Here is a 26,447-nt window from a genome sequence, read left to right on the forward strand (position 1 = left end):
GGGAGGGGGCTGACAAAACCCACAAATATACTGAAGAATATTAGTTTCAAATTCTAAGTTTCATGGAATCTAGTTCCAGTTTTAGATTTTGTCCCAGATATTGGCATTCTGTTTGTTATTTTAGAAACCTCAAAACCTCATGCACACTGATAGCTTTATAAATATACTCCACTCTGGAAATACAAATCCATTTTGTTGTCACCTCTCTCCAAAATTTTTTTTTGACTGAACTCAAGAGACGGCTGATAAGCATGCACTGCAGACTCTCTAGCAAAAAGGAGTTAAGCAGTCAGTCAGTCGCATGTCACATGCATCTATTCTATTCAAGAAACACCACAGAAGTCTGCTCTATGCTGAGCATACGCTTGCAAAGGCTAAAATAAAGTCCATTATCAACAGAAGCTCTTATGCCCATGAGACACAACTGGCAGCTTGTTAGTGGATGCCTACCTTGACACAGATCTCTATGAAAGATGTATCCATTTTCCAAGTCCTGAATTCAAAAAGGGCAATCAATACAAACTATGAAAATAGTGAGGTGAACTTTAAAAAGTGCAAGACAGACATTGTAAAGCCTTTTGACTACATACAAGATTATATCTACTAAAAGTTGAGTCCTCCTCTAAATATCAGATTTCCTTAAAATTAAATTAAAGAAGCAGCTCTGACAATGGTAGAGTTACTCACAAGACCTTTATTCAAGTTGGGAAATTGCAGACAAGTAACGGTAGTTCTGGTATGTTATTTCACAACCTGGCTTGGTGTAGTACTTTGTGGGGTTGCTTCCCAGGGTAAGAACTTAGGAAAAGCTATTTTCAGTGCAATCCTATGTGTGCCTACTAAGAATTAACACTGACTGGGTTCAATAGGGCTGATTCCCGTACAAGCAGGCATAGGTTAAGAAGCCTTAGACCCAGTTGAAGTCATTAATATATTATTTATTTCTATTACTACCATTTTCTACAGCTGGAGTACAGAGGACAGAAATAAAGCTTTATACAGTACTTATTTCAAAACTGTGCTAATGTGCAAAGGTGAGGTCTATGGTTGTCAATAAATTCTATGGTGCTACTGGGTGACTGGTATAGTTTGGCATAGCTCAGTGTTTTGTATGCAGAAGGTTTTGTGTTCAACCCACAACATTCTTGTTTAGTCAAGCCTATCCAGATGTTCAGAAAGTAGAAGTAATTTTAATCTATTTTAGTATTTTAACTTCTGCATGTTTTAAATTATGGTTGTGAATTTTTCATGATTTCCTTATTTTAATGTTTTGTAAACTGCTTTGAAGTTTTTTTACAATCAAGCAGTGTAATTTTTTTTTACAAAATAAAGCACAACTAAATAATACTTGCCTGAAATTCTGGATGAATGTTGTCAATCTGTGTACATAAAACAATGCCTGACTCTAAAACGTTTTTTTATAATCCATTTATTTATTTATTTATTTATGCCTCCCATCTAACTGGATTGCCCCAACCACTAGGGGCAGCTTCCAACAAAATATTAAAACACAAATACCCCCAACATTAAAAACCTCCCTAATTCATTCAGATACCAGCATTCAAATCCCAGTGCTACCAGAAATTGTGCAGCCTTGGTAAATTTAATTCTTTTCCTTGGCCCCTCATAAGTAAAATAGAAGTACTAGAGACCCAACTCCAGGATTTTTGCAAAAGCAGCACAAGGAATACTACAAAGCTTTTCTTTCTTTCTTTCTTTCTTTCTTTCTTTCTTTCTTTCTTTCTTTCTATGCAAATATTACTAGTAATCTGAGTAATTCAGTTTTGAATATTCTTGCTTGGTCCGGGAAATTATTAGTTTTTATGCAGGAAAGAGAACAAGCCTATTTCTCAATTTTGAAGGACTGTATACAAGTTTTGAAGATATATGTAGTATCCTTGACATTGATGGAGACTGCAAGTGCTCCACTCTTCCTATGAAGCCAGGTTAAACATTGGGACCAAATGCTATACCCATAAGATGTTACATACTCTCATTTTCTAATATTTATAGCTATCAAGTAGTAGTTTAAAATCAAGCAACACCAAGACACTAAAGTTTGTCCTTTTAACTGTTCTAATGTCATGAAGGGCAGCCACCCAAGGCACCAATTGGTTACCCTGAAGTGCTTAATTAAAATGAACTAAAAATCACTTGGTAAAATCTGCTGGACGAGCAGAGAAGAAATGCTCACATATTGGGCCAGTGTCTGGAGTCAGTCTCTCACTCTTGTTTATGGAGGGAGATGATAAGCAGGCCCAGCGCATCAGCAGTGCAGGAGCTGGCTGCCAAGGGTGCAGTCCTGCTGGCTGATGGGGTCTGCTTTGCCAGAATGTTTCCAGCAGAACACTTGTTTCTCTGCAGTGGAGCTGGGAGGGTGAGAAAGGAGACACAATGTTTCCTTCCCACCCCCTTCCTGACAGTATAGGGTTAAACAAAACCAGTTAAACATTAGCCCAACCCCCTGCACTGATTCTGCGCAGGGGCAGGTGCTCCCTGGGTGGGGCTGAGTGCACGTGGACACAGCCCTAGAAACTAGCAAGTTGCATTATCCATTTAAAAATCTCAGCAGTTTTTGGTTTCTGCAAATTCCTGGGCAGCGCCACATACTTTCTGCTAGTCATACACAAGTAAGGAACCAGCAACAGCTTATGTGTGGCTCAGACTTCACCCTCAGACTTCCCAGTCGTACCATAAAGAGGAATGCAATGTAGTATCTGAAGGGATAATGCAATGCGTAGTTAAGTACTGATGTGGTACAAGGCATGTTTCAGCTCACTGGATTATGTCCAAGACAAAATCCAATGAGCGCAAGTGCTTAGAATAAAAAAAAGGAAAGGAAAATTCACATGTTTTAGATAATTTTCATCAAATTTGCATTTAATCCCAGCTATTTCAGAGCTAGGTAATTAACATTAAAATGCCTGTCTCAAGACACCTGAGGTGTTTAAGGCTGATTAACCCAGGGATGGGGAAATGTTTTCAGTCTGAAGGCCACTTTCTCTCATGGGCAACTTTCTAATAGCCACATGCCAGCGATTTGATAAAACCAGAAGCAAAAATGGGCAGGGTCAGAATGGGCAAAACAATGGAAGTGACTCTTACCTTTGCATAATACGCTACATTCCAGTCACGTAAAAGTCTAAAGGTTTTCTCTCACACACACACCTTCACTGCCCATTCAGGTGAACAAGCAGCATTACCATAGTTCAAAGACAGTTCCAGCCAGGCAAAAGCACTTGAGGGTGCAGAGCTTCTCTCGTCAGGGTGAAACCTAGGCAGAGTCTGAAGGGGGGGGGGGCCTAGACTTTCCAGCCCTGAATAAACCTTAAGACGCCTCTGAATCATTTTGGCAAGTTCTCCTCCATGTCACATACCATGTTGTTCTGGGTGGACACTCCAGAGGTTTTTTCGTAGGGAGCAGGGAATTGGTAAGTCCCCTCCCACAACCATCCTTTCACCTGTGATTCTCAGAATCCAACCCCATTACTTTGCATCAGCACTAGTTAACAACAGAAATGTATTTAGATTATGTTTTGAAGAACTTCCTCAAAACCATTGTCTATACTCCGTATAAAGAGATCCAAATTCTATTAGCAAAATGACAAAAACATAAGATTACACAACTAGTTTCCAATTTTAACGTATTTAGAATAAAGTTATATACAATACTTGATGTTTTGCAGAACTTTCTATTTTTTAAGTTATAAGGAACATCACATTAACAGCCAGAGGATGTTGCAGTAAGCATATAGCAATAGAGTGTATAGGGAGGAGGAATATTATTGGAATGTGAGGTTACTGACTGGTCATCATACAGGATAAAGAAGAACTTGCACCTAACATTTAAACTTTCTAACACTTCAAATACTACTTGCATGTTTCAAATGTACCTCCATTTACCATAGATGAAAGAGAAGGCACACAATTGCATAGAACTGCATAGATACATCCAGCCACTTTGCTTTAGTTGTTTATATGGTTGTGAGAGACTTTTTGATACTCAGTACACAGACATTTGCCAATACTTGAATTCAAGTCCAATAATAATAATAATTTACTTATGCCACACCCATCTGGCTGGGTTTCCCCAGCCACTCTGGATGGCTCCCAACAGAATATTAAAAACACGAAATCAAATGAAGTGCCATATTTAAAGGCTAGGGTTTCTAAATGGGAGCAAAGCTTTTTACACAGGATCACATGTTCTCCTCTTGGAGGAACAGCCTAACTAAACCTAACTGTAGTTAATGTTACACCAGTATTTGCATTTACCACCCTCACTAATGACTAGGGCTCTCTCTCAATTAGGATTTAAAGTCAGCTTCAAACTGTGGTTTCAAATCCAGGTCAGCAATAGCTACCACGGCAGGTGATGGATTCATGCCAAAGAAAGAATACGTAAACCTGCTCCCTTTGTATGTGACCCACACTTTAGAAATACCCACAACTGAATCTGCATCATCTCCAAAACTCACTTAAGGATTAATCCCTCTTCCCAAGGAAAACTGAAAACTGCAGTTCTGTGTTGGCAGGGCAAGTTTTTATAATACAGCATCTCACAAAACCACAATCACGGAATCATAGAATTGCAGAGTTGGAAGGGACCTCGAGCGTCATCAAGTCCAATAGGGGAAAACCTTGGCAGTTCAACTGGTGTGAATTTGATAACCTTTTATTGTGCCAATATGCCCAGGCAGAATAATTGTAAGCTTCGTAAATAGCGTGGGCCAAAAGTGGTATGTCAGAGGTTAAAGCGCTAAAAGCCATATTGGACGCTGTTCATGAACTGGGAAATATGAATGCCAAGGCTCTTTAAAAGCTGGAAATTTGCCGCCATCACCTATGGAATGGCATGCACTCGTAGCAAACAGTGTGAATTTCATCTGTTCTCCAGTTCACTGCCACATCTGCAGTAGAAGACCATTTGCTTTGCTTTCTGAAATGGCCCAGGGCCCCACAATAAACCAAAGCTCGTGTAGTCTTGGCTCTACAGTGGCTCTACAGCTTGCTGAGTAAGAGCCCAATAAGTTCTTAGCTAATTTTTGCCCCGACGTCACCAATGCACAATGTTATCACATGCATTTTGGAATGTAATCTGCTGCTCGCGCCCCACGGCTACAATCCTATAGGCCATCTGGTGATCTGGATGCGCAACAAGGTCACTAGCTTTTTCTCCCCACCTTCTCTCAACAACAGTTTATGCACAGCTTGACAAGTCACTTTGGAAACCAGGCGAGTTCGAGAAGTGCTCTGAAGACTCAATCTTTGAGGGGAAAAGGTCAGAACCTCTGCTGTGCATGCCTAAATGAGCCCTCCAAATTGAAGTCTGAAGTTGCAGAAATTTGCTCACTCTTACATTACCAACTTGCTTCTACGACAAGGATTACTGAAAGATAGATAGTAATTACCTTTTAAAGCTAGCAGCTTCTGGAGTTCTCTGTTATTGGTAAGATTAAGTCTTGAGGAACTCTGCCGTTTTTCTTTCTTCACTACAGGTTGTACAGGAGGTGTTTTGATTTTAGCTACCTGTGTTGCAGGTACAACGATGCTGCTGGATTTTTTGCTTGCAACCTGTATATAAAGAATAATTAAGACTTCTTAAACAGAAGCAGTCAAACAATATAAAAGCAGTCAACAATAGTTTTCACTTCTAATACCATTAGCACTAACTCCGAAGGCGTTTTCTTTTTTGGCTATCACCACATATTTAAACCTATTTTAGAAAACCTTAAAGGGGACGAGTCCATAATGCCAAGAGACAGTCTCAAAAAGGTAACAAGTGCTGTAAGATTTGCTACACCCAATACATGATCCAGAAAGGAAGCATCTTTGAGAAAATACCAATGTTCTTTACTTTAGACAAGCTTTATGGAAGCCTCTATTTTTGGCCCTTGGTGTGTCTATTTCACAAAAGCATAAAAATAAACCACAGTGCACATCTGATTGGACACCTGGATTGCCAGCAGTACATGTGAAAAGGATCTAGGGGTCTTGATGGACCACAAGCTTAACATGAGTGTGATGCAGCAGCAAAAAAAGTTAACACTATTCTAGGCTGCATCAACAGAAGTATAGTGTCCAGGTCAAGAGAAGTAATAGTACCATGCTATTCTGCCTTGGTCAGAACACATCTGGAGTACTGTGTCCAGTTCAGGGCACCTCAATTTAAGGAGGCTATTGACAAGCTGGAACATGTGCAGAGGAGGGCAACCAAGATGAACAAGGGTCTGGAAACCAAGCCTTATGAGGGAATTGGGTATGTTTAGCCTGGAAAATAGGAAACTGAGAGGAGAAATGATAGTCATCTTCAAATATCTAAATGCCTCTCACATGGAGTTTCTCCTGCTCTCGAGGATAGGACCCAAACCAATGGATTCAAGTTACAAGAAAAAAGATTCCAATTAAACATCAGGAAGAACTTTCTGACCGTAAGAGCTGTTTGACAGTAGAACAGACTCCTATGAGAGGTGGTGGCTCTCATTCCTTGGAAGTTTTTAAGCAGAGGTGGGGTGCCATCTGTCATGTATGATCTAGTTGAGATTCCTGCATTGCAGGGCATTGGACTAAATGACCCTCGGGGTCCCTTCCAACTCTACAATTCTATGATTGATGACTTTGTTTAATGTTGCATGCTGCTATACACATTCCAAAAGGATAGGGAGGCAAAGTGTCTAAATAAATATGTCTCTTTAATACCCATGAGGTTCAGCAAGTCTATAATCCATGGACTTTGAAGAAAGAACTACTCTTGAAGAGCAGCTGTTAAGAGGTTAGTTCACTGACTTTCCTGAACCTTTAAATTAGAATTGAGAACTTACTTTGTACCTGCATTATGGTATTAGGTAAAGTACACATAGCATTTCAGATTCCAAAAAGCAGTACTTTGTTTACAACAAGCTTGCATCTATTTTTAACACTCTTTGCTGTCACCTTCATTTTAAAGAGGGGAAACCGCTCATCAAAGTACCCTGTGTATAACTGAAAATCAATGCCTACTAGCATTTTTCTTTGAATAAAAGCTTACGGGTTGGGGCTTAACAGCAAGTAGAGTTGCATCAGTAGACTCTTCCCCCATTGCTGCTCCTGCCCACCCCAAAGGGAACAGTATGGAACTTCTCTATTTCCTAAAGAAGAAAAAGTTGCTTTAACCTCAGGAGAGAGTGGACTATGGATGCACTCTCTGAACTATGTTTGCATTTTCTTCCAATAAGCACTTTCTTTCTCATGACTAGTGTACTTTACCTTCTACAGTGGTCTGCTGTCACACCCCCTCATAATTAATATTGTCAGTACTGTAGACCCAAAGGAATATGCATGTTAATACTTTGCTCTCAGGCAAACTTGGTGTCTTTTTAATAAGGATATTCAATGAATTGTAAATAGGTGTACCGTATTAATCACACCACAAAGGCTCTTTGGGCAGTTGTGAGCAGGGTCTGCGCACAGAAGGCTACTTAATGACAACTCTAAACTAATTACATCTGATATGATGCAATTGTGACCATCAGTACTTAAAAAAAGATGAGGTCAGAAACAGATATAGCTGCTGCACCAACAAACTGCGGCTTTCCACTGCCTCCTCTCCTCCTAGATGGTAAAGTCCAGTACCACAAAACAACAGTAGACTGCTGCGTTTCCCACCCTGCTCTACTTAGTTGCTGCTTGTGGTGTCAGAAAAACTCAACAGTGTAACGACACCACACTTTTTTAATATATTCTACTTTTGGAATCAGCCAAGCAGCTCCCGCTTTATGTAGTTCCAGCCTAACAGAATATAAAAGTTCAGCTGCAACCCTGGCCATGAATTCATTTTTAATTGGACTTCAGAGAAGTTGCATGAGATGTTTGAAATATGTTACCCATTTTACTAGTGCTTTCAGATCTACAGAGAAGATAACATAAAAGTAAGCACCACCATGAATTCAAATAAAATTGTAAGATTTATATAGGTGTCTATAAATAAAATATTTGTGGGATGCAGCCACTTGTGTTCTCCTTGTTCTTTGAATAGAGGACATTCTCTAGTCTTCACAATCTGGCATTTTTCACAAGCACTTGAAACAAAACAACATATGCTAGTACATTTCCAGAAAGAGAGGCTTAAGATTATACGTAAAATTAGCCCAAAGTACTCAAGACAGATACAGGCGAAGAGAAAGGTGGAGAGGTTAAGCCAGGGAATATTGGACCATGGGAAAGCGTCAAACCACCCAATTTCTGCTTTTGAAATAAGCTTTGATTTTTGCACGCCACAGACATTACAACCAGTTGAATGGATATAAGATTTACCACCTAGCTAATAGATAGCTGCTGTTAAGAAGGCTAAGTGAAGCCAACTTCCATACTGAGCCTTTGGCCCATTAACTTGTGCTTCGTCGTGTAAGCATATGTGATTGTAGTGCTGATTCTATTTTCTGGGAAGCATCCAAGTGTATGGTTTCTGTGTATCCCTTTGTTCCCTAGCCATCAGAAATGGCGCCAGGAGAGTCTGGTAGAGCTCTGCATTGTATAACACACAGAACATTCATTTAGCAAGGAATTTTTGCGCTTTTCTTGCATCACACCTTTAGCCATTAAGGGCACTTCAGAATATGCACTCACTATATATTTTCATATAACAAGACACAATTTCATACTGGAGACTAAAATGGTTCCCAGTATGCTGATAATTAATTTCTTTTTACGAACATGTACACAAAACATTAATATGTATTCAGACAATTTTTAAAAAATGGAGTATTTAATTGTACCTGCACTATCGTCTTACATTCCAATATGCACAATTATTCTGCCAGTAACAATTTAAGTGCAGAAACACTTGCATGTTACAGTCCTTGTGGTTTTAGCAACGAAAGAGTATCTGCTGTGGGTGCTAGCCACCCCATGGCTTTGTTTGCATGATCAAATCCTGGCTTGTTAAGTCAGGATATGTACAAGCTGTATGCACATGCAGACAGCTCCTTTTCCACCACATTGATTCTCCCTTTGTGTGAACGGTAAAAATAAAATAAATAAAAAATGAGACAGGATTCAGAAGTCAAGTTTAAACCATGGCTAACTTCATTTCCTGGGTCGCTTCACCACCCACACAAAGTGAGGACTAAAGCAGCAGCAAAGCGGGGATATGTGGGTGCATACCGCTCATGCGTATCCTGGCTGATTGTGCAAATGTGGCCCATATGTTCAGCCACATCGCTGTCAATTCTCCATTCTCTCTCCATCCTCCTTTCCCCAGCAACATAGGTTGTCTCTACAGCTCCTTCTCTTCGCAAATCTTATACCAGCTGTCACTGATGCGACAGCTACGCTCATTTCTGGATCAGAAGAGCTTGGCCGCAGTAATTTAGGCATTGGTAACTTCTCAAGACTGGATTACTGCAATGCACACTCTATGTGGGGCTTCCCTTGTGCCTGAGCCAGAAACTGTGCAAAGTGCTTCAGCCCAGCTGCTGACAGGAATGAGAAGCTGTCTAGATGAGAAACACCTCTGCTTAAAGAGATCTGCACTGGTTGCCCATTTGCTACCGGGCCAAACACAAGGTGTTAGTATATAAAGCATTAGCTGCTTAGCACCTGTTTACTTGCAGAATCACTCCACCGCTTCAATCTGTGGAAATGGCACATGTTTTATCTTTTTTCCATTATGGTTTTAATAATCTTTCAAATGTTTTTAATTTTATATTTTATATTTGTGCAAAGAGGTTTCCTTATTATAAAGTGGCATATAATTTTTGGTGAAATAAAGAGGGAAGCAGATTTTCCTCTCAGATTTTCCTCTGGGAGCCACAAGGGATCATATGAACACATGTCTAGCTGACACAGAAATCACTCCCTTCTTCCAACATGCACAGCAGAAGCTAGTCTTCCCGTACATCGGAGGAAGTGGGCAGAAACAGCCAAGTATTCTAGCCCCAAAGTCACAGGCACAGTATCTATCCTGCCCCACTGATTTGATTCTCGTCTGGGAAACAGCAATTCTGCTTGCATGCAGCACTAGTCATGTTGAAAATTAGGTGCAACAGGGCACCACCCATGCTGCACCACCAGCATACAGGAAATACAATGAGGCTAGGTGCATACTATTACATCAAACCCCTTTGAGTACTATCCGGCTGCAGTAACAGGGCAAACACTTTTGACACACTTTGGAAACTTTTAAAAGGACAGAGAGATTGGGGGGGGGGTTCACTGTAAACAAGTGGCACAGTGACAATAAAGTATTTCTATTTCTATCATGCTTAAAAACATTGCTTAAGTAGTTCAGCATTAAAGAATGTGTTAACAGTAACAGACATATTACTTCCCTGTGCCTTTTTATAGAATCATAGAATTGTGGAGTTGCAAGGGACCCCAAGGGTCATCTAGTCCAACCCTCAGAAATGCAGGAATCTCAGCTAAAGCATCCATGACAGATACCCATCCTAAAAATGCCACAATAGTAACACATTCCAAGTGCTGAAATCAGCATTTGTCAGCACACAGAAATGCCAAACCGAATCATTTTAAAACATAAAATGAGAAAGCTGTACTTTCATAAAAAATAAGACCCAATGGAACTTTTGTATAGGCAAATGTGTACATGATTGCAGCCTTAAGAACAAATCTGTAGAAGGTACAGTACATTTGGCAGTCTTTCATAAGACATTCATTTCCAAGAGTCTATGCATTGTATCCAACTAACGCCCACTCAGGGTAGAATTCCACTGGAATTAATGGACCTAAGTTAGTCATGCCAATTAATTTCAATGGGTCTCCTCTATTAAAAACTGGTACACCACCATACTTGTAAAAGGCAAAAATATAGATCCCCAATCATTGTAGCGCAATTTTCCTAAATGTTCAAAGCACCTGAAGTGTATTATCTCAATATTTCTTACAACATTCCTGCAAGGTAAACCACTCTATTCCTGTATTTCAGATTGGGGGGCAGGGAGAGCTAACAAACAGAAGTTTGCCTAGTTACCCAGAAGTTCATGGTAAAGAGAACAAGCCCCATTGAGAGTGTTTTACTCTTAAAGGTGGCATACAGGTCAAAACTGAATTTCTTAACTACAAAGAAAAACACTGAGGAACAATTTTTAATCACACTTTGAGAACTTCACATTACTGCTTCTCACAAAACAAGGTCACTAAGGCACTTCACTTTTTAGTTTTTAACTGAGAAGTTGCTAGTGATCACAAGAGGGACTGAAAAGCACTGCCAAATATCAGCAAAGGAATTTGTAAAACATCAGTGTAAACATTTCTGAAAGAAAGCAAAACGTTTAAATTTGTAACATTTACCTCCATGTCCAGATTATCTTGCACATCTTTGGTACTTTTCCCACTTTTCCCTGCTTTCGGAGGTTCCTGAAATTTACAGAGACATGTAAGTTTCCCCTACTTAGAAAAAGAAACAATTTCGGTTACAAAATCCATGAAATAAAATAAATGGCAACACATGCTTACTATAAAAGAGAAGATGTTGGGTTTCCATTTACTCTCTCTTAGCAAGCAGCATAGTTTTCAATTCAAGCTCAAATACCCCAATGCAAGTAAAAGGAAACGTGCAATAGTTTTGAAATTTCAAGGAAAGCTGTCAGAAAGGAGATGGAACAGGGATGGGCAATAAAGCTGCAGAAAGTATTATAGCAATCAACCACTGCTTTCTAATTTTTAAGAACAGCTTAGAAATCTGGACAGAGACACTGGGGTCTGAGCAATTTCAAACCCTGGAGAATTATAAGGAGGCTGGATGGCCACAGCTAGTACAGAAGAACCTCAGGGAATATATCCTACAGTTGCAAAGATGCAACAGGTGATCCATGACATCACCTTTAGTACAGTGGTACCTTGGGTTACATACGCTTCAGGTTTCAGACTCCGCTAACAGAGATATATTACCTCGGGTTAAGAACTTTGCTTCAGGATGAGAACAGAAATCGCGCAGCGGCGACGCAGCGGCAGCAGGAGGCCCCATTAGCTAAAGTGGTGCTTCAGGTTAAGAACAGTTTCAGGTTAAGAACGGACCTCCGGAACGAATTAAGTACTTAACCCGAGGTACCACTGTACAGTGGTACCCCGCAAGACGAATGCCTCGCGAGACGAAAAACTCGCAAAACGAAAGGTTTTTTTGTTTTCGAGTTGCCTCGCAAGACGAATTTCCCTATGGGCTTGCTTCGCAAAACGAAGCTTGCCCCGGGGACAGCGGGTCTTCTCTTTTGAAGCAAGGGGCAGCGGGGAGAAGCGATCTTCTCCCCGCAGCCCCAGGTCCGGGGATAGCGGAAAGCGCTTCCCGCTGCCCCCGGACCTCTTTTGAAGCAAGGGGCTGCGGGGAGATTGCTTCTCCCGGTGCTCCGAAGCGGGAACACCTGCCCCAGCCGCCCCACTTCGGAACGCTGCTCCGAAGTGGGGTGGGGGGGGCGGGAACACCTTCTGAAGGCGGGCGGGGGGGCGAAAGTCTTTGTCCCCCCTGCCTGCCTTCCCAGGGGCTTTTAAATCGCCCCGGACAGCGGAGAAGTCCTCCGCTGTCCCGGGGCGATTTTAAAATGCCGCCCGCCAGCATTTTAAGATCGCCCGGACAGCGGAGAAGTCCTCCGCTGTCCCGGGGTTTTTTAAAATGCTGGGGGTGGGAAGAAAAGCCCTTGTCCCCCCCCCCCAGCCTTCAGAAGAGGTCCGGGGACAGACTGTCCCCGGACCTGGTCTGAAGGCGGTTTCCCTAGGAACGCATTAATTGATTTTCAATGCATTCCTATGGGAAACCGTGCATCGCAAGACGAAAAACTCGCAAGACGAAGAGACTTGCGGAACGAATTAATTTCGTCTTGCGAGGCACCACTGTACTATGATCCTGAGGTCTACTTTAAACTTTGACCCCATGTGTTCAAACTGAAAACTATGTACAACAGAGAAGAAGAGAAGACATGCAAGTTCAAGGCTCACTCCCATAACTTTGTATGTTTATGACAGCAGGACTAAAGTGTAAACCAGACCTGAGACTTTCCCCTCCCCAGCACTTCAGAACACACCTGACAAACAGAACCCAGGTTAACAGCCATCACAGAACATCTGGATTTGTCCTTCCCCTAAATTTATCGGGATTTACCGTATTTGGCCTGTGCTACAGCCATTTTTGTCTGTTGGGAAACAGTGAGATACAAAAGATAGAGGACAAAGTGCAATAAGCACACAAATTCTGAACAGATGTGCAGATGTTGCATGGAATTCAACACTACAGGGTCCTGTTAAGTGGAAGAGGAGCCTTTTATCACAGTTTTAGCACTAAAACAAGACTTCTCGGAATGTCTGAAAGAGGCCAGGTTTCTGCCTCAGTTACCCTGTCAATTAGGAGACAAAGGACAGGTTTTACTTAATGTGCCCAGTCAATGGAAGCCCTGTACAAGGATTTTTGCTTGTGCAATAGTTTCCCCACCTCCAGAACCACACACATAGGGAGGACCATTCCATCTGGCAAGCACAGCCTGATCCTATGTATGCTTATTCAAAATACATCTCATCAAGCAGCAGCACTTACCCCCAAGTACCTGTGGATAGGATTGCAGCATTACTTAAGATTTATGCCTAAACATCACTCACTTCAAAGCAATCAGGTCTGTGTCAAGATGCCAATATGTTTCCCTACCCAAGCAGGAGGATGACATGTTAAACCTTAACATTTGTTTTAATTGCCTCTTTTTGCAAATACATGACAAAGCCAAATTCAAAAAGCTGACAAGCATATCTGGAAGTTTGCTAGGACATGCCCCAATTAAAATATAAATAAACAAACAACACCGATTCCACCACACCAGCTCTGTTGTGTATTTCCCACTGGCCTTAGCCATGCCAGCCTTTGGCATGATAGACTCCCCTCTCCCCTCCAAAAGAAACCCACCCACTTTTTAGCAAGAAACACCCGACATCTCCAGAAACCAACCTCAAAGCAAGGCGTGCTGAGCTGCCCTAAGCCTGCTGCTGCAACAACGACTAAAAGACTTAACTCCCGCGCCACAAATAAACCTGTTAGTCCTTAAAAAAAAAAAGCCACAAGACTCTTTGTCGCTTTATCCCCCAAAGTACAAACTCGTGCCTCTTGCCCTTTTGTTACCCTTTTCGAGATCCGTGTGGGAGCCTGCTCGTAAAATAATGAAGCGGGGGGCGCGTGCGCGGATAATAATGGAAGGCGCGTGTCTTATGTATACGTGTGTACACAGGGACGCGTGTGTTTTAACAAATCTTCAGGGAAGAAGAAGCAGCTGCTCTCAGGAGGTACACCTTGTGTGGCTTTTCAGACCACCCTCCCCGAAGCCCAGCCAGTACTAGCGACCCCCCCGGACCCCCATAACCCCCTTTCCCCCCTCCTCCACCTCCCAAACTCCAGCTTCCCCCGCAGGCCTGCCTGCACCCCGCCAGCGACACCCTTCCCGGGGCCTGCTCCTCTCCCAGGACCTCTTCCTCAGGCCTGACCTGGCTCACTTTCTCCTTCTTGTTTTTATTCGGCATGGCCGGCTGGGTGGGCGGCTGGGGGCCCGCCAGGCCGGAGAGTCTCAGCCTCCCACGGCGGGGACGGTGGCTCCCCCTTCCTCTTCTTCCCCGGGGCTGCCGCTGCTACTTCACCGGCCGGCCAGCCGGCCTGCCTCGCCTCCCTCCCGGCGGAAGCTTCTCCCCTCTTCCCTCCCCCCCCAACCAGCCAACCACCCCGCCTTCTCGGACTCCCAGGAGCGGCGGCGGCGGCAAAGGAGAGGGAGGGAGGAGGCGGCGGCCTCAGTCGGCAACTCTCGCTCCACGGCGGGGCGGGGCCCCTCCTCCATTGGCTGCGCCGCGTCACGTGGCGCCAACGTTGCTCTTCCTCCTCCCCCTCCTCCCCCGGTACCTTCCACGTCCCCCTCCCCCTCCCTGACGCCGACGCCACTGCTTTGGCGGAAGAGGCAAACTTCTCCTCACGAAGCCGCGGGCGGCGGGGGGGGGGGCGAGCGAGCGAGTCGGTTTCCCGCCCTTTTCCCCGCCTGCCTGAGGGAAGGAGGAGAAACAGAAACCTCAGCCCTATCGCCCCCAAACTGGGGCGGGATATGGGGTGGGTGGGAGAGAGAGAGAGAGAGAGAGAGACAGAGAGCGCATCATATGTGCCATGCGTGCCGTCTGTTCTTTGCCTGGAGCCCTCAGGTGTGTTTTGTGTCCCATTGCCAGCGTTGAAGCTGCTGGTCTGGTCAGGTGTACATGAAATTAAGGAGTGGCACCTTGTCATTTGTCTCAGGCAGCCTTGGATCAGCCTTGTCTCAGCTAAAAGACGACCTAAAGCAGTGGTTCTCAAAACTTTTTCCCCTCTTGGCCATACTTTCAGAATAAAGGTTTGCTTGTGTCACGCTGATTTTTTTTTTTCATTCATAAGAAATCCACTGGAAAACACAACTAGGATGGTCCTCATTATCAATCTTAATGCTGTTGCTCATTTTGGGAAAAAACAATCTGTATTCTGTAAATTAAAAAAGAAAGAAAGCTACTATACTACACTGAAATGTTAAAATGTTTATTTGATCCTCCTTGAATCTCCTCCACACGTGCCATCCTCTCTTGCCACGCCAATGTGGTGCACTACACCCTTTGAGAACCACTGTCTTAGAGGAATGTGGCCTTAGAAGCTCTCTCTTTACGACTTTAAAACATGTCGTAGGGCAATGAAAATCTCTCCTACCCCCTCTTGTTTATTTTGACATAGGACATCTTCCCTGGGAAACTGTTTTTCATTTGTTACACTTGGCGAAAATATTCAATCTCTTTTGGAAGCACCCAGTCCAGTGTTTGAGTATTTGGTAGTGTATTTTGGGGGAATAAGTTCCCTGGTTACCGTTGTACTGTACATTTCAGGAACAAAATGAGACAACCATGTAATTAAACACACTGAGCTGGCAGTCCATAAAGGAGCAGGTGGAGATCAGTAGCTTTAGTCACATAACTTGGCCGGTGTTTTTTAAAAAAATGCTTTGTAGTAGTTTTGTGGGCCAATTTACGCAGATGTAAGCTACTCAAAGAAGAGAGCACCACCTGTACAATCTTTCTTTACTTTGCCAGTAGCGTTTGTTATACATGTAAACAAATGAACTGTATTACGAGTCCAGTAACAGAATGCTATCATGCTAGGAGTAGCAACAAAATAACTCTGCATATACTGGGATTTCTGAACTTTTTATCTTTGGCTCTGGAATATCAACTTCCCTTTCGAACAATATTGCACATATAATCTACAGCCTTAATCTTATTGATCCAGTTTAGCTACAGCAGCACAAACAATGGGTTGGATCCAAAGAGGCACCAGGAAAAGAGAAACAGCAGCTCCATAAAATCTTGAGCAAGAATCCACTCACAACATTATTCAAGGTAGATTCCATAGCTGCTCTCACGCGTCCAATTGCACAAACAACAGTTGCAAGTTGCTCTTGTGCAAATAGAATAATATATTTGGATTTATGACCTGACTACCTATTATGTTAACAACATGATTAGTAAATCTCATCACAGGATTTTAAAAATTAATTACTGGGGGTGGGGGGGATCATGCTTGACACTGGCACCACAGCACACAGGGAGGAGCGATCTTGGAAAAGTTGTCCCCCCCGCATGGCAAGTAGCATTAGGCAAAACCTCCCATTGGTGCCAAATGCTAATTTACTGAGACTGCAGCTGGGAAGAGAAGGTTTAAACCTCCCCTCCTGTCACACTGAAGCACCAATGACAATTCGCCACATACACACCTGCACCTGATGTGTGTGTGTATACACACACACACACACACCCTCGATATGATTGCTAATCATGCCATTAGCATAATGTGTAATTAGGCCCTGAGTTTCACTTTTCTCAAACAGTATTCTAGTGCAAAACATAAAACAAGCCTTCCATTAACAGAATGCACCACCTGCATGTGGTAAACATAAAGGACCCCTGGACGGTTAAGTCCAGTCAAAGGTGACTATGGGACTATGGTGCTCATCTCGCTTTCAGGCCAAGGAAGCCGGTGTTTGTCCACAGACAGCTTTATGTGTCATGTAGCAGCATGACTAAACTGCTACTGGCGCATGGAGGACCATGCTGAGTGCCAGAGTGCACGGAAACGCCGTTTACCTTCCCGCCGCAGTGGTACCTATTTATCTACTTGCACTGGAATACTTTCAAACTGCTAGGTTGGCAGGGGCTGGGACAGGGCAACAGGAGCTCACCCCTTCGAATGGATTTGAATCGCTGACCTTCCGATCAGCAAGCCCAAGAGGGAGCATGTGGAAGAAGACCTAATTTGACCCAGTCCATTGACTTTTGCTGTGGACTCTATAGCTCCCTGACCATATTGACTGTGAGTCCCAGAGGACCTGTTCCCTCTATTGCAGGCCTTTTCCCACCAGGCCTGGGAGAACAGGGTTTTGATTGACTCCAACTACAAAAGCTGAGGCTGCTGACCATTTTGGGTGTCTCTTAATCCAGACCCAAGTCATGCAAACTAAGGCCCGGGGCCGAATCCGGCCCAATCACCTTCTATATCCAGCCTGCAGATGGTCCGGGAATCAGTGTGTTTTTACATGAGTGGAATGTGTACTTTTATTTCAAATGCATCTCTGGGTTATTTGTGGAGCAATTTTTTCATCCCCCCCAAAAAAAATATAGTCCGGCCCCCCACAAGGTCTGAGGGACAGTGGACCGGCCCCCTGCTGAAAAAGTTTGCTGACCCCTGACCCAGACCCTCCAAGTGTGCCTATTTTCCAGGAACATCCCTGATTTAGGGAAGCCATCCTTGTTTCTAATTTGATCTCGGAATGTCCCACTTTTCCTTAGGATGTCCCTATTTTCATTGGAGAAATGTTGGAGGGTATGGAGTTATATGACCCCTGAGCCGTCTGAAGGCAATCCTGCATAGGGAAGTTTTTTTAAAAGTTTAATGTTTTATTATGTTTCCATAGCTGCCCAGAGTGACTGGATCAACCTAGTAAGATGTTTGGGGTATAAATAGTAAAATTACCATTATAGAATGGCATGTCCCTATTTTCATCGGAGAAATGTTGGAGGGTACGTGAACCACCATTGGCAGGACTGGCAGCAACAGCAGCTGATATGTTTCATGCTTATGATACTATTTAATTCTTTTGCCAGTTATGCACATTTTATATTTGAATTACTTTGGTAATGTTTTATTTTGAAATCTTTAAGATAATATTTTAGTTTCCTGTTAATTATGCTGCTTTGAATGTATACTTTAAATTTCATAGAATCATAGAATTGTAGAGTTGGTATAGAAATGAAAAGAAAAATGATGATGCTGACGAATAAATGAATTTTACAAACCACCACAGCACCACAACTTCACCACAAATGCTATGCAATAGCTGTGCCTCATCTGAACAAAAATATAGCAACAGAGAACCGTATTATAATTTAAACCAATCTAAAATGTTGTTTATTTTTATTTTTGCATTGGATTTTAAATATTTGGCCCACACAAGCAGGAGCGTGTACCATGTAATTGTGATGTGCCTAGCCCACAGGCTGAATTTCCATTGAATCTGTGCCACAAAGACAAAATGTCAACTTCTCCTAATACAAAGGCATGTAACTTCACAGCTGTAAATCATTTGAACTCCTTATGTCTCAGCTCTACGGTAGGGATAAACAAGGACCCATTTATGTATTTATTTAACCACTAGCAAAATATCCATCATTATAATGGGATGTGTTTATGGAGAGGAGGATTACATTTTCAAGGGCACCTTGGGGGAAGCACACCGATAAACATTTTACCTTTCTCAGTCTCTGCCTCCAGACCTGATCCCTGTTGCTAAAGGGTAGCCATCCAGTGTCAGGGACACTCCATAAAAACTTTCCCAAGGGCACCACTTCCCTTATTTCCATAAAAGCAAACAGCAGCTGTTCACTAAGACGGGAGAATATTCAGGAGTGCCAACAAGAACACTATTAGGGATGGAGGTGAAACCTGCTTCCTGCCTATGGCGACTCCAGCCTCTGAAAATTAAGCCTGCTCTTATCTGCATAGTCCTACACATTTCATCTGCATAATCCCATTCTGGGTTCTGTTCCCAAGGCCACATCCACACTATACATTTAAAGCACTATTATACCACTTTAACAGTCATGGCTTCTCAGGGGCCACTCCTGGAAGCCACACAGATGGTGATGATTCCATGGCTGCTGCCTCTGTCCCCCTCCCCTGCCTGCCTGCCTGCCAATGCCTTGTTTACTGGCACTGGCACCAAGTAGGGGGGCCAATGCTCCCCCCAAATTCTCAAGGAAGGTGTCTGGGTCCCCATCCCAAGTTCTGTGGCAGCCATGCGCACATGCCAAAGGGCATGTGTCAAGGAACTGCCATCAGAGGCACGGGAGAAGGAGTGGGTCTCTGATTCTGCAGGGGAAGGTCCAAGCGCTAGAGGGAGACTTAGCCGGGAAGAAGGAGAAGAGAATGAGTGTAACACCAGGGATCCAGGAGAGCAACGGGACAGGGAGGTGCAGGGGCTCCAGGACTCTTCGTTGGAAGTTAGCGAGGAGAGCCCAAGCACCCCGCTGCCCATGCCCACCCTGCGCAGGAGACTCCCGCGCAGTGAGAGGCGGAAACGATTGGGCGTCAAACAACTCTTATGTTGGCAGCGCTTTAAGAAACGCCCACAGTCAGGTTGTACGAGTGACTAAGTGCAGCCACGCTGAGATGGGCTGTGCAGTCCGGAGGGTTTAACCAGGCAATCCGATACTCAAACGGAGCAGGATTACGCACGAGTAACTCCCAACCACTACAGCATGCTTGCATGTCGTGCTGATGTCACGCAGCCCCGGGGCCCCTCAATCGTGGGGGCAAGGCGGTGCAACTGTTTACTGGAGTTTTAGGGCAGCAGCACTGACTTCCAGGTTCTGGCACCACTTCTCCTTGCTTATCTGGTGGCTTTGGGTGCACTGCCCCATGAGGTTTTGTCCCCTGAGGTAGCTGCCCTGTGGTTTCCCCTAAATAATACTGGGGACACTGTGGTTTGTTAAGGGTGCTGAGAGTTGTTTGGAGATGTTTATCCCCCCTCACAGAGCTAAAATTTTCAGGGTGGTATAACTATCAATCCCTTTCCGCAGGCAACTTGGGACACTCAACGATGCCACCCCTGCCCCTCTCAGGAGCCAATGGGAGAAGAGGACCCATTGTGGACAATCTTCTGTATTCAGTGGTCTGTGTTTGCCTGAGCTTCAATCTGGACTAAGGATTCTGAGCTCCTATGTTCTGATTCGATACATGATGTCCAATCACAGAACATTTCAGCATTTGGGCCTCTGCCATTGGCCCTTGAACTCTGAGTTGTGATTCGCAGCTTGGAAGTTTAGACAGCCAATCATGTTGGGAGTGGGAGTGGCCCAGGCTTTCAGGAATGTATATAAGCAGTTGCTTTGCCCCTGCTTCCCAGTTATGTAGTTCAATAAAGGTTCTTGCTGTTATCACCGTGTCTTGCCTTGTGGGAACCCACCTACACTTCAGATAACTAGCCAAAGGCTCCCCCAAACCTGGAACCAGAACAGAGGGCAAGTCATAGAGAAGATTAGACTGCATACACATTATACGTTTAAAGAACACACACACATCCCAAGAATCCTGGGAGCTGTAGTTCATTAAGGGTGCTGGGAGCTGAAGCCCCATGAGCGGAAAACTACAGTTCTCATGTACAGTGGTACCTTGGGTTACATATGCTTCAGGTTACATATGCTTCAGGTTATAGACTCGGCTAACCCAGAAATAGTGCTTCAGGTTAAGAACTTTGCTTCAGGATGAGAACAGAAATCGGGCTCTGGTGGCGCGGCAGCAGCAGGAGGCCCCATTAGCTAAAGTGGTGCTTCAGGTTAAGAACAGTTTCAGGTTAAGAACGGACCTCTGGAACGAATTAAGGTACCACTGTACTTTAAATGTATGGCATGTATGCAGCCACCGAGTACCGTGAGGTGGCCACAGGAGTCCTTTTCCAGATACAAAGGTCTTCAGGTTGAATTGAGTGGTTGGGTGGGCAGATGGCAGAAATAGGGCAAATAATCCCTCTAGGCCCATCTCTGAGTGTTACATGAAGGACTGTCTTCATTTCCACAAAACACACATCTCTTTTTTTATTCCTGGTTACTGCTCATGCTATTCACGGCATCCAATCCAGTATGAATTGCGATGCACCATGTTTCTAGGATACCATGCAAAGCATCCCTTAAAAAAAGAAAAGAAAAGAAAAGCATATATTTCAGGCCAATCAGAATGCAGCTTAAAATATCCCTTAACCGTGGATCTGTTTTTTAAAAGGCTTTTAAAATACAGTGGTACCTCGGGTTACAGACGCTTCAGGTTACATACACTTCAGAATGAATTAAGTTTGTAACCAGAGGTATCAATGTATTAACCACAATCAAAACATGATGGAGACATTTGCCTCAGACCAGGAGGGGGAAAGATGTATGAGCAGCTGCTACACACACACACACACAGAGAGAGAGAGAGAGAGAGAGAGAGAGAGAGAGAGAGAGGATTTATGTCAAAACTGAAATGAGACTACAAACTGTGAATCAATTATTGATGGCATTTTATCCTCGGATCAGCAAACTAGATCTCAAGGGTACTCGGGATAATGGATACAGAGGTTTCTGTCTCTAAGTAACTAGTTTATGAAAATGACTTTATGACAGTAGCCCATGTAAAATTAATTACCTGACAGTTTCATTCACAATCCGGTTCCTCTGATGTTGTAAGATTTCACACTGATCCTAAAAAATGTTCAGAGCTGCTGAGGTAACAGGGCACACACTAAGTGGCCTAAGGTCAATATTGCTAGAAGGCAAGGCAAGTTGAGCCACGGGAACACTCAGATTACAGATACAAGCAGGTCTTGATATCGGAACACAATGCATTCTCAGAAAATCATTTGTTAGGTGAGTGCTCACACAATTGATTTCTATAGGGACATTTTTAATGCGTTCCCAACCACGAAATTTTGACCCCAAAATTATGAGGGGGGGGGGACCCAGGAAAATCCTCTGAAACCTTGCAATACACGTACTTACTTTCAATATTCACACAAGCAAATGTCGAGTTTACTGAAATGCAGAACTGCTTATTGTAAATTTATTCCAGTCACTGAGCACCACATTTTAAATTCTTCTTTGGTAGAATAAAGGGAATGGAACTTGTTGGTCACAGCACACATGTGTGCCTTCAAATACCAGGGAAAATATATCTGATGGGAAGCACAGTCTTGGATCGCTGGAAATTTCCTACTGAATCATCCCACATAAAATACTGCGTGACATCTGATGATGAACCTAAGGCAGCCAAAGCAATTAATAGGAATAAGTCAGGATTTTAATGTGAGGGCAACTCAAGCTGGTGTGATAAATGCTCGATATGAAATAGAATTATGTGTTGCAACTTTTAGGCTGTGAACCAGGAGAGCTGCTGCAAAGCCAGAGTAGACAAAACTGGGCCAGATGGGCAAATACTCTGACCTGGTATAAAGCTTTGGGAGGGACTGTGGCAATCACACAGGGCCCCCGGATGTTTCACCATCTATTGATCCCTGTGCCACCACTTTATTTCTCGCTGCCACCACCCAGGCCCTACCTGGGACGATACTGAGTCCAGTCAGGGTTAAATTGGAACATAAACCTCTGTTTATTTATTGCAGTTTAACAAGCGTGTGGTTTCATAAACAGTATTGATCAATTACAAACATGGGGTGCCTATCCAGACCTATAACTTCCGCTACCTGCTGTCACTCACTAAACCACCTCTCAGATATTTACTTGTCTTCCTAGCCCAGGGGTCTGCAACCCGCGGCTCCGGAGCCGAATGTGGCACTTTTACACCTTTGCCGCGGCTCCGGGATGGATACTAGCGAGGGGAGGAGGCGCATTGTGCGCCCCAACATTCCCCACTGTGGCGGGCGCTGTACTGGCTGTGACGTCGCATGGGGGCGGTGCGTGCGTTAGTCACGCACCGTCCCGACATCACCTTCCCACCTGCTGTCAGATTGGAGGGCAGCGGCGCACATGTTTTAAATGTCGCAATGGTTTTGCGGCTCCCAGTTTTTCCCCCCTTCGGAAACGGGTCGAAGTGGCTCTTTTTGTCTTAAAGGTTGCAGACCCCTGTCCTAGCCCCTAACTGTTCCTGACTCAGCTTATTTCACTACACTAACTCAACCTACCCACAGACTCTATCCCAATTCACTCCTACTCCAACCAACCACCCAACTCCCAACAACTCCTCCTTCGCCCCTCCCAGAGCTGCTTTTATAGTCCCTCTGACTCCACCCCCGGGTTCTGATTGGGTAATTTGTTTAACTATTTCACCTCCAGCACTCTCATATGTTAATGTGACAGGGACCAACACTCAGTGGCAGCGGGCACCCATTGCACCAATAAAATCCCATATTCAAACTCTAGTGCTGCTAGGTTTTTGTTTTTTTAAAGGAGTCATGTATAATATATAATAATATTTTTTATTTATACCCCAGCCCAGTGTGCCCCAGCCACTCTGCATGGCTTCCAACACATATAAAAACACAATAAAACATCAAACATTGATAGTAACAATCTATTCCAATATAAAAGTCACAATAACTTAAAAAAACAACACAACTTATATCAAACAAAGCAATATTCAAGAATCCATCAGAATCTAATAGCAAACAGTAAAATTAAACGTCAGCAAATAACGCTTAAACAGTTTACACTCACACAATAAAGAATTACCAATCTATAATCAATAAAAATAACAGCAAAACACAATGCATAAAATACCATCATAGGAGTGGTGGCAGGTTATAAGTAAGGTATCAGGTTGAGGGCCCTAGGGAGCCACTGCCAGGCACTGGGCACAATGGAACAAGGACTTGACCTTGTGAAAAGCACGTGATCATAGAACTGTGTAGCTGGAACGAAGCCCAATGGTCATCTAGCCCAACCCCTGTCTTGCAGGAATCACAGCTAAAGACTCCCTGAAAGATGGCCATCCAACCTTTGCTTACAGTCTTCCAAAGAAGGAGAGTTCACCACCTTCCAAGGTAGACCTGTCCACTGTTGGACAGCTCTTAGCATCAGAAAGTTCTTCCTAATGTTTAGTCAGTGTTGTAAACAAAATCTGCCCTTATAGAGTCTTATGTAGGTTCTCTATTGGTAGGAGAAAATAACAGAGGCCAATCAGAGAGTATTGAAAAGCAAAGCAGCTAGTAACCCTGATCTTTATTAAAGCTGTTGCAACAAGGTACTCCCCTCACACACAGCAGAGGAGGACCCAGAACAAAGAGGTGCCTGCCCTTATATAGTCATTTTGAATTGCCCTGCCCTGGAGCTCAAGACCACCCCTCCATACATAATACATACATCACAGAAGGGGTGTAGCCCAAGACCACCCCCCAGATACATCATACCTACATCACAGAAAAGGCGGTCTACAACAGAAATCTGAGTGCGTTGTTTATCTCCTGTCTGGCAAGTTACCTGATCGCCTTATCTGATTGCCTTTTCTGGTAGTCTGGCCATTCCTTCGAGATGGTAATTACTTAATTCCTGAGACAATGGGAAGGTTCCCTCACCCCCTCCCTCCTGGCAGAGAAACATTTGGTCAGTTTGGGAGTGAAAATGTGTTTGCTTGGTACATTTATGAACATTTATTATATATATATATATATATATATATATATATATATATATATATATATGCTTTCGTAGATTTTCACGGGTACAGGAATGCAGGTTTTGGTGTCTTCGGGTGTCTTCCCGTGTAAGAGTCGGGGTGTCTGGGCGACGTTTCGACGAGGTCTCACTCGTCATCTTCAGGCTGGTGCTTTCGGCTTCTTGTTACTGGAACAGAGCAGAATCTGGTGTTTGAGTTCCTATAAATACTGTTGAGGGGTGTGGTGTATAGCCTCCAACGTTCTGGGCAGAGAGGAAGTTCCTAGATTAGTGTGCCTTTTCTTCTTTTGTTCCTTAATTACTTGAGGGATATCTTGAGTGATTTCATGAGTGATATTCTGAATACCACTGGGTGGGTCATTAAGTGTAGATTAGTTGCTAAAGCTTTCGTGTCTTGACCTCTTGAGCTTGTGAAGAGTTTTTCTGAGAAGATGGCTGTGCTGCATTTAGTTGTGCTCTGGCTTGGCTTCGTGTATAGGGGCGAGCTGTAATTTTGTGCCTTGTGCCAGCCAGATCTGTGTAGGGATTGCAGGGGGGTGCAGCATCCGGAGGTGCCACTATAGTTTGGCTACTGGATGGAGTCTGTAATATGTCTGTGGAGAGGGTCTGGGTTTGGGTCTGGTGTGGTTGATTGGTGACGGTGTTCTGTGTGCCTCTGGTTCTGGTGTCGGTTTTTGTGGGGAGGGCTAATTTCCAGATGTCAGGCAGGCGGGACGTGTCGTCACGCTTGTTCATGTTGTGAGGGTGTTTCTCTATCTCGATGGCTTCCATGATTATTCTCTTGTGGTGATGTTCTTGTGGTGATGTTCCATGTTAAAGAGCAATGTTAAAGAGCAATGTGGTGCCGAAAGCACCAGCCTGAAGATGACGAGTGAGACCTCGTCGAAACGTCGCCCAGACACCCCGACTCTTACACGGGAAGACACCCGAAGACACCAAAACCTGCATATATATATATATATAACCTTAATTTTTTTTAATACATCAGGATATCCTTTCTTGCAGTTTGACTCTATTGCTTCAAGACATACCAGCTGTATCAGCAGAAAACAAGCTTCCTCCATCCTCTATGTGACAGCCCTCTGGTTTCTAATTCTATTTTTATTTTTTTCAGATGCATCAGGTTCTTTAGTTGCATTTATGTAGGTTTCAATCATTTTAATGGTTTTATGTTCCACTTGGTATTTCAGTTGATTTTTACTCATTTATCGTCAGAGGAATGTAATGAGGTGGTATGCAAATGGCATAAGAATAGAAATTTTAATAATAATAATAATAATGACGATTAGCTGGAGATAGACTTTGTTATGTACTGAAGTTCTCACCCTGGGCCAGCAGGAGGATACTGTAGATAGTTATGCAAATAAGGGATCGAAAGTGACGTTCAGTGATTGGATAGTTTTAGAAACTTGTTACAGTTATTTTGTACTGGAGCTCTATATAAGCAGGCTGACTGAACCCTTCAGTTCAGTTCTGTTCTGGCCTGTGAATAAACAAGAGCTGTTTGAAGAATCGCTGTGTCGTCTGATATGTTCACCCACAACTTAACAGACTTCTCCTAGTAGTGGATGGGGGTGGCTGGGACAATATTTGTTGACTCTTACAACCCCCAGCGCCACCACCCACAAAGGTTGCGTGGTAAGCAAAACACTATGGAAAGTTGTGCAGACAATGCAAGTGTAGTGAGAATCAGCAAAAGTCACCCCAGCAAGATTTCTCCAGGGGATCCAAAACATTCTGCGGATGGAAAGAGACATTCTGTCCATGGATGGTGA

General features: G+C 43.6%; 1 protein-coding gene and 2 long non-coding RNA genes across 6 annotated transcripts in view; 1 reads left to right on the forward strand and 2 right to left on the reverse strand.

Moving 5' to 3' along the window:
• PPP2R5C (protein phosphatase 2 regulatory subunit B'gamma) overlaps positions 1 to 14,722 on the reverse strand; it is a 79,243-nt gene extending 64,521 nt beyond the window's left edge. The window contains exons 1-3 of one of the 4 annotated variants that reach the window (XM_082218067.1): positions 14,449 to 14,722; positions 11,287 to 11,352; positions 5,412 to 5,574 (exon numbers count right to left, since the gene is read on the reverse strand). In XM_082218067.1, coding sequence (XP_082074193.1) covers positions 5,412 to 5,574; positions 11,287 to 11,352; positions 14,449 to 14,484 — 265 coding nt within the window. In that variant the 5' untranslated portion in view covers positions 14,485 to 14,722. Of the gene's footprint in view, positions 1 to 450; positions 494 to 5,411; positions 5,575 to 11,286; positions 11,353 to 14,448 lie in introns of those variants that run through there. The other 3 variants (XM_082218065.1, XM_082218066.1, XM_082218070.1) reach the window with 3 other exon arrangements.
• Positions 1 to 26,447, reverse strand: part of LOC309531244 — a 124,099-nt gene that overhangs the window by 67,060 nt on the left and 30,592 nt on the right. The window lies entirely within an intron of this gene.
• LOC309531162 lies at positions 15,083 to 20,451 on the forward strand. Its single transcript, XR_014219116.1, has 2 exons — positions 15,083 to 16,356; positions 20,092 to 20,451. It is a non-coding gene; the product is annotated as an uncharacterized lncRNA (long non-coding RNA).

This window comes from Podarcis vaucheri, assembly GCF_965113315.1.
Source record: "Podarcis vaucheri genome assembly, chromosome: 1".
Classification (NCBI taxonomy): domain Eukaryota; kingdom Metazoa; phylum Chordata; class Lepidosauria; order Squamata; family Lacertidae; genus Podarcis; species Podarcis vaucheri.